Source organism: Buteo buteo, chromosome 26 (genome assembly GCF_964188355.1).
Source record: "Buteo buteo chromosome 26, bButBut1.hap1.1, whole genome shotgun sequence".
NCBI lineage: Eukaryota > Metazoa > Chordata > Aves > Accipitriformes > Accipitridae > Buteo > Buteo buteo.
The window spans coordinates 4035702-4050214 of NC_134196.1; the positions used below are offsets into that span (position 1 = coordinate 4035702).

At 38.1% G+C, this 14513-nt stretch overlaps 1 protein-coding gene across 6 annotated transcripts in view; it reads right to left on the minus strand.

The window, feature by feature from the left end:
• VEZT (vezatin, adherens junctions transmembrane protein) overlaps positions 1 to 14513 on the minus strand; it is a 92914-nt gene that overhangs the window by 40961 nt on the left and 37440 nt on the right. For all 6 annotated transcript variants that reach the window (XM_075058001.1, XM_075058002.1, XM_075058003.1 and 3 more), the window contains exons 7-11: positions 11227 to 11374; positions 7809 to 8140; positions 6995 to 7188; positions 5094 to 5194; positions 3667 to 3874 (exon numbers count right to left, since the gene is read on the minus strand). In XM_075058001.1, coding sequence (XP_074914102.1) covers positions 3667 to 3874; positions 5094 to 5194; positions 6995 to 7188; positions 7809 to 8140; positions 11227 to 11374 — 983 coding nt within the window. The remainder of the gene's footprint in view (positions 1 to 3666; positions 3875 to 5093; positions 5195 to 6994; positions 7189 to 7808; positions 8141 to 11226; positions 11375 to 14513) is intronic.

Below are 14513 nucleotides of genomic sequence, written 5' to 3' on the forward strand. Positions count from 1 at the left end.
AACACAGATGATGCATTCAATGTTAAAGTAAAAACCAAGTAAAATTACTGCACTGTATACAGATTTGAACTGTCTTCATTTTAAATAACAGTTTACCTAATCCAATAAAGACAGCTGGTACATGAAAAAGTCCTTATAGGCAATAGCTGATCTCATACACCACAACATATAAATACAACACGTATTCATACAGTCAGGTAAGGTGTCCTCACAAATAAAGTGTGGTTTAATTTAGCCTCTCTTGAAGTTAGTAGCAGCAGCGAGTCCCATTGCCAGCAACGGGATGCTTGCCAGGAAGTCTCTCCTCCCAGTGTTAAGGGTTAGTATAACTTGGTACAATCACTTCTTGAAGAACAGACGTCTTTCTTTTTAAGAAAACGATACAATGTCCATTTCCAAGTAACAGATTCCCTAAACTGCAGTAGCTCCATTAGAGTAGCAGCACGAACATAAATGAGAGCGGCAACAGCAGATTCCCAAGTAGCATTTCCCTTTCTAATTCCATTCTGACTTTACCCCTGTAAGCAGAGATGAAAATAACTCTGGGAAATACACAAACTTTTCACGGGAAACAAAATTTACGATATTAGGATTTTTCCATCGCATCCTATTTCAGTAATATTTACTTTAGCTAGCTGACGGCAGGTGCATCATTATGGTTGTCACATTGATAATTATTGTCACTAGCACAGTGAAAGACTATGGCTTCAAATTTGCATTGTATTGTTTGTTTTAAAACCTTATATATCAAAGGAGCACTGCACCAGACTCATCTCAATTGTTAACGGGGTAGTTCTTTCCCCATCTCATAAAAAACATGCTGCTGCTTATTTCTGCCCGTTTGCTTGAAGAGGCAGGAATATGCACAATAATTTTACCATTTGGGAGCAAACTTATTGCCTACTTCCTCCAAAGAATACTTCCAAAGCCAAAATTTCTTGAAAAATAACAGGTACTTCATATTGGTAGCTGGCCAATTTGCTGAGTTGATTAGTTAGTAAGCAAGGTGGAATTCGTCAATTCTCAGAGTGTAGCTTTCCAAATCTGAGAAACAGCTGTGTAAGAACTATCATATGGACAAGGTGGGAGAAGGGGAAACAGCTGGGTACAATGGAACCACTGACAGAATAAACTTTTGGGGGAGGAGAGGTTAGGGGAAAGGCTAGAAGTGATTTTGCACCAGAACAAAGTTGTTTTACAATGTTTGACAAATGAAAATGAAGCCATTAACAACTTCACAGACCCCTTCAAAAGCACATCCATTTTACTGGCCAAAGGACCAAAAATATAAGCTCACCTACACTCCCATAAATAACCTACTGCCCAGGCTGTAAGCAGCATTACCATGGTGCGGGGCCTGGGCAAATTAGTTTAGTCTGGTGCCCTGCTAAGATGATGTTTTTCTTCTGGAATCCAACTTATCATTTCCAGTTGACTTCATGCTGTGTTCTTTAGACACATCAACTTGTTTGGAGCTGACCTCTTTTATGTGGAAACCCTCACCAGCCCCTCCTTCAACAGACCAAAAACCCTAACAAATCAGAATGGCTTGCTGGGTGCCTTGACTAACAGATTAAAGCCTTTGAATATTTCAGGATCTTTTTTCACAGTAATCACAAGTTAGGATTTCTGGAACATGATCGTCCTGTAAAAGCAAGATTTCAGAGGGCTATGCAAAAGTGTAGTATCATGGCCATCCATCGGCTTGGGCCAATGGAGAAAAGAATGTGAACCTTTCTGGGTTTAAATCTTCAAGATAAAGCAAGCCACAAATGTGGAAAGCACAGCTCACAAAAATGTTTCTTTAAGGAATGACTCACAAGTATGGATAAATTAAAGTCTGCAGCAGTAATATGCCAGGGCCCATTATGTCATATTTAACTGACTTGTGTTTCTTTTGAACAAATAATGAAGAAATTCCTTAAAAACCAGTAGAAGATGTTATGTCTGCTGTCCACACCAGTCTTTCAGAGTAGACCAACACAGTCTGTGAGCCAAAAGGAGACAATATTAATTACTTTCATGAACCACCCTCCAGTTTTCCAGTCTTGTACAGGATGAAAGTAGTCAATGATTGGTTCTAAGCAGCTGGAGGAAATCACACTTTCCTCACTCCCCACCATTGAATCTCTAATCCTAAAGCAATGTGGCATCTATACATGGAAAGAAAAGAACCAACACGAGCCACAAAGGCTTTCAGGTGAACACTTACTGAATACTACAGGAGCCAGCTGGCTCTTCCCAGCTATGGCCACAAACAGCCTGAGGATATACTGATGTGGACAGGTATCAGCTGCTAACCTAGATAAGGACATTTCCTATGCAAGCTCTCCTGACAAGAACTCTTTCTGCAGCAGTCACTAGATCTGTCAAGACCTGAACTGGAGGTAGGATTCCTGCCCTTTCCCTTCAACAGGGAGGAAAGGAAGACTTGAAGAGATTTACGTGAAGAGTTGTGTGGTGTCATGTCTAACACCAGAAGGATAACACAGAAATCCTACTCTTAAGCAGACTCTGATGCAATCTGATGTCCTAGGTTTTTTTAAGTCAGCTAGAAAAGAAGTCAATACCAATGGCCAAGTGATTTTTTTTTACCATAGTTGTAGCTAAATGGACATAAAGAAAAAAGTTGTGAAGAACAGATATTTTTGTGGGTTTGATGTCAAAAGAAACCATTGCATAAATAGGTATGGTCTGTTACTGTGTGTTCCCACTAAATTTTTGAAAGACACAATCCATGGTCTTTTTTTCTGGTAGACTGGCACAGGCAAAATCCTTGGATATGTTGCCGGACTTCAGGGTTGTTTTTCATAACATAGAACATGAAATTTTTTAGAGGGCTTTTCCTAAACTGTCTTTAAGAGGAAGGAATGGAAGTGGGAAAAAGAAGGGAAAAAGGAAGACAAACTACTGCCAGTTTTAAAGATAATAAATCAAACAGCTCAAGCAGTGAAAGGAATCAAGTTGTATCCAGTCTTATTCTGGAAGACAGACAGTCTGTCTTGTTGAGACAAGACAAATTTTCATATTCCTGCCTTCAAGTGCAAGTGGATGGAGCTACCCAGCAGTCCTCAGAGTTAGTAAAGGCTAGTTTGGAAGAACTCTTCTTGTTAGTTTTGTTTTTCGTTTTTTTTTTTTGTTTTTTAAACATATTCTGTATACTCAGTCTTTCATGGAAAAAAAAGCTATTCTTACTTTTTTATGAGCCTTTAATATTTCAAAGTCTCACTCTTCACTTTAACCTATATATTTTTGTAAGTCTGGGATAATTTCTGATGGTTTCTTTAAACTCTGAAAAGTAATTTATTTATGCACTCTGATTAAAATACATATTTACTGGAAAGCTATGAAAGAAAGTCAGTTCCGTTTGCGCGGTTTATAGCCTGACAGTTCTCTTTATGCTGTCTTAATATTTTGTGTGTTTAATACTTTAGCTCAGTATTTTGTTTACAGCCAAATTCCCATTTCTCTGAGTTCTTTTCAATATATAGTAAAATGATTGCTACAAGTAATATAAAGAGATGGAAAAGCAAACTAAGGCCACATGGCTCTATCAAAGACAGTACTACAGCTAAGCATTGTGTGAATTCTAACAGTCAGAAGTTGATGGCAGACAGACACCTACCCTTTCTTAGAAAGGAATTAATTTTCAAAAGCAATGCTTACCATGGTCGCTGAATAGCAGCTGTTTCCATTTCTGTCTTTCTATTTCTGAAGCTTTAAATCCCAGTACAGATTTTAATTCTTGTAACACCCTCTTAGATTCCTGTCTCTCTCGTTCTTGTCTCTCTCTTTCTTCCTGGGAAAAGCAGTAGAAATCTTCCCTTTTGTATTCATTCTCCGTATCTGAATAATCAACATAAGCTTCCAACTCCTAAAGAAAGAAAGAAAGAAAGAAAGAAAGAAAGAAAGAAAGAAAGAAAAAACATTTTGATCTTCACTGTCAGTGTAGACCCTGTCCTACAATCTGATGCACTATCAAGTGATCACAACACAAGCCAAACACAGTAATAGGATGGAGTCCTGTTCGAGCAGAGCCAGTGGATCTGACACTGCTCTCAGTTATGTTTGTATAATTTTGGAGCGAGTCTACTTATTGGAATTTAACATTACTGCAGCCACCTAAGATTTACTTTCATACACAAGTATGATCAAGTGATATGCCTTGAAAATGGAAGTCCATTTCCCCATAATTACAGGTGGAAATAAGCAAAGCCCATTTCTTTTTTTTTAATTTATTTACACTGTAAGCAATTCTTCCTCAGTCAGGCATCTTCCTAATTTAACTTATGTAAATCATTATTAGGAGGATGTTCAGAATAGCAAACTCGTCCCCCAATTTTAACTACATTGACTTACAAGCATGAAAAAACAGAGCTCCATTTATGTTATAACAGCTAGCCAGTAAAGTTATTAGTCCCAGCTCTTTGATATGGAAAAAAAAATCTAGAGAGAATACATGTGGGGTAGGCTTGGGAGAAGGTGAGGGAGGGACAGAGCAGAGCATGGGTGTTCAATCTGCTTTCAGAATGCATCTGCCACTCAGTTCTGGGATGGAGGAGGCCAGCCTCTCTTCAAGACAGCCCAACCATCACACACGAGTTCCCCAAACAACACAAAACTGTACAGCGTCACAGTCTGTTTTAGGTATCCAAAAATGCAGAGATTACTCAAAGCGAAGACAGGCTGGTTTGTTCTGGAGCTTGTCACTTTTGCAGCTGTGTCGGTTCATCTAACAATATACAAGTAGGACTCTATTTTATTTTATATACCGCCTTTTAGCAATTCATATTTTTTTCTATATTACTCTGACATGTGTTGCTGCTCTTCTCTTGTCACTTGTTTCTAATGATATATATGAGAAGAAGTGAATGCTAGTGCTCTTTTTTCCAGGATGGGGAATACCTCCCCATGGAACAGCAAAAGGAATATACATAATTTTTTTCTGTAAGTCCAATTACAAAATGGCACTGGCTACCTACTTGATCTGTCTTGGCAAGACAAGAAGGTCACTGCACAAGCAACTGGAAAAGGAATGGATGCAGCAAACAAGCCCCAATTATTATTTTAAACGGTCCTATTTTTTTTTTTACCTGCTCTTCAGGGATTGGATCTTTGTTTTCTATGAATATGGCTGGCTGTCTTACAGGTACTGTAGTACGCTGGAGGTTGTCACAGGAAACTTCAGGTTTGCCTTTAGGGGGAAAAAAGAAAAGGGATTAAAAAAAAGAAAAAGATTGAGTGTTGAGTGATGTTTTTGACTCACACAGGCATGGTCCAGGCATTGTCATTAGGTGGGATGGGCACAAACGAAAAAAAACGGTAAGAAGGCTGTTTAGAATACATTGAAACACCGTGTTAGAGAGGAGCACTTAAATAACTTAGCTATTTTGATATAAGCTGGATCTGATGAAACTCATCTTTAAATACTTCAACTAACAAATCTCAACATTTTTATAGACTTTGAAAACCTGCAGATGGCAAGAAAAATTGGTAAAACCAGAAAAGAGACTTGGTATCCAAGTTTAAAAAGAGAAGTAAAATAGTAAAATTATAGGCAAATCAACTTCAAATTCAGTAAACTTGTTGTGAAATAGAGATTCAACCCCAGCACATTTCCAGGAAAGTCATTGGCTAAAAGTGAAAGTGAAGGATTTTTTTATTTTTTATTTCCCACGCAATCCCTCTCTTTTAGATCACACACTAGGTTATTTTTGTACTGAACTTTAAAAGGAAGCAAGTTATAATAAAAGTGCCTGCTGTGAAATTTTTATGCAAAGTAAAAATAAAACTAAAATAACTAAAAATACTATGGCATGCAGTCTAAAAAGAAGATTTAAGGAAAGGGTAAAAAAAAGATCAGCGGAACTGCTGATTGTAGAGGGCATCAACAAAACACAACAGGCTGGCAGATGCAAATGTATCATGCTACATCTAATATCCTCATAGATTGTTTTATGCAGCACTGAGAGGGAAGTTGTAAGACTAGACTTTCAGGCAAAGGACACACAGATTTTGTTATACCATGTCTGGACCTGCACAGAGCCTGCCTTAGGCCTCTCCCAGTGCTCCCAGTTCTGATGTAAGCATGAACAAGGTCAGCGTGCATGCCTCTAGGCCTACAGCAATATTCATCCATCTACTGGATATCCCACCGATATAGCATTAAGAGCGTAGCTCACTCCAAATTTAAATTTCTGTAGGTAACTTGCTGATACCCCAAGTCATAATTTTCCTAATGCAGTCTCCATTACCAGCATTTTTCAGATGCTGGGCTGGGCCTTCCTAGGACAGTAAAAAAGCTCCTGGAAAAAAGAAATATCAGAAATTATAGGCTCATCTCCATGTCAGGAGAGCCTAAGTTCACTACCATTATTTAAGCTAGTTGTGATTCACAAGGAGAACAGCATGGGCAGTACAGGTCACTAAGGTGAGGGACATAAGGCAAAATGTTGGGATATGCTGCTCAATATGACTTTTAAGCACACAGAAGATTAGCTTACTCTCTCTGAGAGAGCAGGTAAACGGGTATTATATGCTCAATACATCCTCTAAAATTTAAAATGTTCCAGGAAATGTCATTGTTAAGAAAGTTACATGACAACAACATTGTCATTTCCATTAACTGTGTAATTTTTAAGCAGTAAATAAATGAAAATCTCAGTGACAATTCATCAAAATCCTACCCCTTCACATGTGATTCACCAATCAAAGGCAAAAAGCCACTGTCAGTCTGCACCTGGAAATGTAACCATCTGAATCCACACGTCTGACAGACTGAGTTAACACATTTACATTTTTTGCTGAAACAAAAGCTTCAGGGTCATCACAATGAAAAAGTTTGACATAGGTATATAGTTTTTCAAAGTGTACGGTTGTATGACCTTCTTCAGCTAAAATTCTGATACACGGGCTGAATGCTATCTTTATCCATTTGACCATTCCATCTCTAAAGTGTATCCCATTAGTTGCTAAATTAATCTCTCGCATTTACCTTTTTTATTTGGGTTTCTTCCACTCATTTTTTCCACCTGAGAAATGGCTTCTTCCCAGCAGCTGTTGCTTGCCTGGATATGAGGCTGAATAAACTTTAGTTTTTGTTCCAGAACGTGACGGGCTTCTGTTGTCAACTCAGGTGTCTCCTTAGTGCTAACAAGTTTTTCAAGTTCGTCCTCAAGAATTATTACCCTAAGTGATAAGGAGATGAACAGAAATAAATAATAATAAATATTTGACTTCACCATTCCTTTAAGTATTTCATTTAATATCCTGTTATTTTCTTGAAGTTTTAAGAGTCTAACTCAGCCAGCTCCTCTGAGATGCCCCAGATCCTCTTCTCCACATCAAGATACATTGCTCACCTGCATTCATTATAGTAATTCTTAAATGTAAGATTAAACGAGTAGGACAATTTCAACTATTTCACCAAGGCAGTGATGAATCTGTAAAAATATTTACTAGGTAGTTACCACAGGCTGAACTTTTTTATAAAGCATTTGGTACGTTGCAAAATCAATGAAAGATAAGTATGTTTTCAAATTTTTTCAAGGGAGTGACAAAAGCAAGGCATGATCTTAATGCACTGCTTAGCCTTGAATTTTCACCAGATAATTAAAGAATAACCAGGATTCCATATTGAACCAAGGATCTTTGACCCCATACTAGGTGAAGATATGCCTATGATTGCAATGACTATACGTATCTGCCTTTTTTGTTTTTAATCTGAGATACAAGCTGACAACCCAAAGAACTCAAGTCTGAAGCCTTCTTCCTACAGGCATATTCTCTGAATTCATGTGTAAACTTACTCATTGAGCAGTGCCTTGAGATGAAGCTGCAAGCTGCGTACCGCTGTCTGAAGACTGTTCAGCTCTCTTGACTTCTGCTTTGTTCTGGTCGGCCGTTCAAAACCCGACTGATGCTGAGTTTCAAAGTACCGATAGAACTCATAGCTTCGCTTAAGCTCCTCTAAGCAGGCAGCATGTGTATGAGGTAGGCCTTGAGTCACATCAGACAAGATATGATGAGGCAGCCGTTCTGGGGAGACCAAGGGCTTGGGGGACGCGTTGGCTGGGGAGAGGAGCAGCACCAGCCTCCTGAAGAATTCTGAGCTCTGCCCTACCCAGAGCTGAAAGAGGACCTGCAAAACAGCGTAGGGTTAGCTCTGTGCACCTGCCAAGACAGCCAGCCTCCAAAGTAAATGTACAGATACACCATGGGAAAACATTCCTCGGCCAGCAACAGGAACTCTGAAAAACTGCGAAAATCCGCTGAGTGTTTTTGAAGGCTATCCCAGACCATGGGAGGTTCAGATCTTGTGAACCTTAGGTGACTGCTAATTCTTTGATGAAGGATATTATAGGCAATTATGCTCAGAAGGTTGTCAAAGGCCTAAAAACTCATATTCTCATCAGGCAGTTTCATGATTTGCTATAATTTCCACATACCCTACAGCCAAAATTCCAGTGGCAGCAAAGACATTTTTTCCTTTATAATGCCAAGCTATCATTTCTACGATCTACTAACTACTGCATTGCCCCACACCCAACCTTGAAACATGAGTCTAATTGCACTGCCCTTCAATAAAAAACATTCTACATCTGAAGAAAGCTGAGCTGCTAACTTTTTTTTTTTTTCCTCACCCAAAGTGAGAAATTTCACCAATACCACTAAGGAGGGAAAGGCTTGTAAGAAATTAATTGAATCACAATGTTATATATGGTACAAAAGAGGTCAGTCCATCTGGGAGCAAGGAAGCCCACAATTTCAGTTTCTTGAGAACTTCCAATGAAATGAAAAGAACTGTTTTCTTAGTTTAGAGAAGACTGTTGGCTCAGTAGACCATAACAGAGCAGTAGCATCTTCTATCTCTAAAATGAAAAGGAAAGGTTATGACACTTTTCTCTGCAATACTGGCCCTTATTGAAAGGGATCAACTGTAGGTGACTATGAGATGTAGTCTGAAATCTGTTCTCAAGTATTCCAGACCGAGGAAGACAAAGTAATTACATATCATGCCTTTTTCCACCCCCCTCAGCTACAGAATAGGACTAACAATTTACTGTAGATTTTGGATCTACAGGATTTGAAATAATACATCTTTATACTCATAATACTATGGACAAGTAGCAGTTTTGTTCCAGTGTGCAAAGAATCAAGAGCAAAACATTCAGAATAGTAACACAAAAAATTAAATGCCTTCAGATAGATGTGACCTGATATACTCCAAGGGTGTATCAAAAATACTCGGATACAAACTGATAAAACATTCCAAAAGAAAAAATAATTCTCAATTTACAAAAGATGGTTAGAAGAAGAAAGAAAACAGTATGATATGAAGTTAATTTGGAGCACACATGCAAGACTGTGATTTGGCTGGGTGCTAAAATAAAAAGCAAACAAATGGGCAGCAATCACCCAAGTGTCCCTGAAGGTGTGGTGCCCTGGATAGAAAGTCAAGAGCTCATGCTATAATAAGCACAGAAGACGACCAATCCCTTCCACCACACATATAAGGCAAAAGCAATGAAAGAGTAGCACACAAAAGTAGTGGACTTCAGCAATTGGTAGTAATAATCCAAAACCTACCTGAAAAAAAGCCCAATGATGAGAGAAAAGGAAATTCCAGATGTATTAGGGTTGCAAATAGCTTGCTCTGCCAATGACTTCTGATGATTTTTACTGACATTTAAACTTCACCCAAAACATCCAACTGGCTCTCCTCAGCTCAAATCAGTATTTTTTCTTAAGCCAAAAATTTTCACTCTTTAAATTGGTTTAGTTCAAGGACAAGGTAGCCAAAAGACACATGGCCTAGACACAGGCTTGAATGAAAATTAAAATATTAACCAAACCTGGATACACATCTATATTCTACCTGCATTTTAATAGAAAGGCAAGTTCTCTCAAATGAAAAAAAACCCAAAGAGGACTACATGTAAATCCAGGGCTCACAACACAAATATGTCCCAAGGTTATCGAAGTATATCTATTTTATTATCTATGCAGGAATCTGCTTAGGACTGATTTATGTTAATTTAGCTTGGTTCAACTGCACCACACCCAGCCTACATCACTGTCTGAGTTAAAGTAAACTGAGATTTACTAGTTTTGAGCTTAACTGTACCCAGAAAGCATCCCAACCAGTTTAACTAAAACGGATTTCAGTTAAATTACTGCAAATAGCAGGTAAACAAAGACTTAGCTTACAAGCTTGGGCACCTCTGACTGGCTTCTTGTGCTTAAAAAGAAGCACGTAAATAAGTGGGCTTGCATGGTTGCAATTAGAACTTCAGCTAATGAAAAGGCAAGAAAAAAATCCCCAAATCTTACATCTGATGTAGCTTTTAGCTTACAACTAATTAGACAAAGCCTCAAAGCTTAGCAATCACTATTAGTGATAACATTTACTGTCAGAACAAAAGAAGTCAAGGTCTAGGAATTAAGTTAATAAAATGCAACAAGAGCCAACCCCATAGAAACACAGAAGTCACATAATAATGGAATTTTCCATTAAAAAAATAATGTTAAAAGGGAACTGCCTTGGCAGACAACCACTAGAGTGTAGAAGATTTGCATTCAAATTAGATCTTCTTTCCAATTGTAAACATTGACTCATGCAAATTAAAAATACCTAACATCTCAAAACAAAATAGATAAAAAGGCCATTATATGGTTGTCATTCTGTTCAGTTAAATGTTTTTCAAAGATCAAAGAACCACACTGGCTCATGGCAGCAGGGGTCCAAGATTATGATTTCTACTCCTCTATGTAACTAAATGCAGCTATTCCCTTTGGCAATTACAACTAATTTGTATCTTCTGATGTCTCTCTTTTTATTCAAGTCAAGAAATTAGCTAAAAAAGATGTAAGTACAAATCTGGAAATTATTTTATTCAGCTGGGATCAAGTGAAATCAGAGAGCAAAAATCATGTTTAAGAAGGAGATTGATCAAGCTGATTACAAAACACAGACTTGAATGTATATGATTTGCAGAAAAAAACCCTAATGTTGTATCGTGCAACTTCCCTTCAACTACATGCAAAAAGAGATCACCTAAATGCCAATAAATGTAGAAACCCATGATATGAGACTGATTACATCTCCGCCTCAGCTGACCGTGTTACTACTGGCTAGTATGTACAAGCCACAGGGCTTCATGACAACTGGAAGAGATTTTCACCAGGAGCCTGTGTGGATGCGTAGGTCCTTCTAGGAGAGGTTACCTTGAGCGCAGGCAAGCTGAAGCCATCGGTTAGATTGTGTGCCTCCTCTTCAGAGACCTGCTCCTCGCTCAGTCCCAGACCCAGCTCTTTAAAAGGGACTACACAGATGTAGCTGGTCACGTTGTCACTCTCGGAGTTCAGAGGGTAGGTTTAGCTGGAGTTAAGGTGGTTAACAAAGCAACTTTTGCATTAAACATTAAAGAAATAGAAAAGGAAAAAACACCTAATAAGGTTTCTTGTTTCTGGCAATTTGTATGAAAGCATGTGCATTCCACCCAAATCCACCTGAACCCTGTTTAATTGAACATTTTGCAATCCTTATTCAGAGCACAAGTTTTAAAGGCTCTTAGAAGGATGAGAGATAAGACATTGACAAAACACCTACATCTAAATACAAACACATAGAAAGAAACAAAACAGATTGATGAAAAATCCCTGCATCCCTTTCAAGTGAGGAAAATATCTTATCTTTAAATATTAAGTTCCCAAGAAGTAGCGCATGTCAATCTTAAAGCATAAATCATATATTAACAGAGGAAAGAGAAGAACAATTATGCCATTTAAAGTTTCAAAGGTAGCCCATGTTATAGACCAAACTCAGGATGATGGGAATTCCCTGTGAGTTCTGCCTCTGGAGGGACCGCTCAGAGATCTCTACAATAACTGCTCTTTGACATTTCAGATAGTACCGTGAAGAACAGGAGCTCACCAATTGTCATACCATTAATTTTATTGATTACATTGCTGTAAAGCCACCATGATCTTGGCAGGAACAGTGGCAAATTGTTATCCACCAACACTATTCAGCACATTTAAATTCTGAGTATGAAAATGTACATTTCCAGTCCTCAGAAATGCTTAAAAAGTAGGAAGCAAGCACAATATAATTGATACCAGAAGACAGATAAAAATAATTCATAGCCTAGGCAGTGTTTATTTTGAAATAGCATTAATTTCAGGCTAACCTCATGCTGGAGAAGGGGGAGGAGGAACAGTTCAAGATTTCTGCACATTTTGGATAGTTACCCAGTCACAAAATAGTAAAATTTGCTTTAGAACAGAAACCTACAACTTAAGGTAATAAGCACATTTGTTCCACAGAAATACATGAAAAAAATATTTGTGAAGCATTCATGAAAGTAAGGCCTTAATGTAAACTATGGTTTTTCATTTACATTGATTTACAAACTGAACACTCTCATCTCTTGGGGCACATAAAGCCAATTAGAAGCACCTGTCTCCTGTCCAACTAATGTGTTTTCTGGGGAAGCTACAAATTCCACCCACTTTCACTCCTGAATTTTCCATCTACTAAGTACTCATAGGATTAAACTTGTAATAATGATTTGCTCAAAAAAATTTTTACGACTTGAGTAGAAGCACATTGCATAAAATAAAATTTCTGTGGCCCAGGAAATAGCAATACTAAGTGTCCAAGCTCTAAACAAACAACTACATTAACTACATTTCTCCCTAATTTCTCCCCTAAGTCCAGGAAGAAAGAAGCCTATTAAGTGTTCTCTAGAAGCATGAATGCAGACAAAAACCTGCAATGCAAATCACCCACAAACACAATATATTGTTGCCACCAGCTGCTGCCTCACATAAACACTGTGTCTGTTCCAAGTTAACCTGACAGCATGCCCAGCAGATGGAGCACATGGGATGAGGATGGTAACTCCATCAGAGATTGAAAAGTCAGGTCAATACCCTTCAGGACCAGTTATCTCAGAGACTAATTATGTTCCTTGTTAATCTTTGCCCGCAAGAAGACACTTCCAACAGCAGGACCACCATAAAAAGCAGTTTGGACATGTGTGAATTTCTAAGTCATGCTAAAAAAAAATTTCTAGGGAACCTCCCAAATATGTAGTTTGACCAAAGGAGCCACTTACTGATATTATGTCTCAGCTAGGGATTCCCAGTGGACTCCTGCATCTCCTGCCTTGCCCCCCTCTATTGTAGCCCTCCCACTCCCATTTCTAGGTGCTAGATGAAAGCAGAGAACTGATCCCATGCCCCCATTAGCTTCCTAAGGACTAAACCTTTAGAAAGTTTAAACACATACGCACCAACATATACACAAACACACCTCCTTCATGCGCTTTGCTCTAAAATGCTAGTATTTTTACTGCTAATGTTTTCTGTTAAAGCCAAAATACAGTAACTAACCTTAGGTTAGTTAAATTTTTCTGTGTCTTTGTGAAAATACTTCATTCATCTGTTTAACTTACATTCCTTATTAGCTCAGAAGAAAAGAAGAAAAGAAAAGAAGAAAAAATAATAACCTGTTAAATCCAGAATGAAATACCTGTATAGCGAATGTCTAACCTTTGTCAGGAGGCCGATCTTATTTACCTATAGAAAAGCAAGAACATTAATGCACCCCTGTACATAACAATTTAATATTCATGCTTTGCTCTTCAAAAGCACATTCCCATCTAAGGATCTAACAGGAGGGCCTCACAATATCCCTGAGAAATCCAAGCTGCTCTTTTATAAAATTCTCACCTGCTCACCAGGTGGGAAGGGATGAGCTAAGCATGTGATAACTGGCTGGTCAAGGAAGAAACACTGCACCAAAAAATGCCCAAGTATCTTTAATCAGACCTCCCAGCACTGGATTTCTGATTTAGGCTTTTATGACCCAAAGAAGGTACTACTTTTTGTTTAGCTTACTGTCTTCTTGCGTGAGTTTTCTCTTTCCCAAGTTAAAAGGTATGTGTTTTTCTAACATTTCATGGTGCAATAACTAAATTTTTACAGAGGAGAAGGAACAATTTCCTACTAGATTTACTAGAGGAAATTTGCAAGTTTCCCTGTGCTCAGTGCACCTCAAAGACATAGAATGCATTTTATATCCATTCTACCTTAATGGGGTAAGATATCATTCAATTTAAAATACTGCTATCCAATGGCTGTCTTTATAACACTACTTATGCCTTGCCATCAAAGAATGACACCTTACAACAAAATTAAAGTTTTTTCAGTTTATATGGTCCAATGCCCAGGTCCTACCTATCAATACAGTTCAATGGAAACGGAGTATCACACCATCTTGCACCATCTGAGGATGAGACTATTAACGTCATCCAGTAACATAAGCTACAAAATCTCCTCCATCCAGCTTGCATATAATTATATCAGTGAATAAACCATAGACTCCCATGCTACTGAAACCACAAGGCTCTTACGTATAAAAATATTAAGCAACTAGCACGCTGACTGAAGTATTGCCTGAGTTATTACACAATTCAGTGGAGTATATATAGTGCAGATATTTGTTG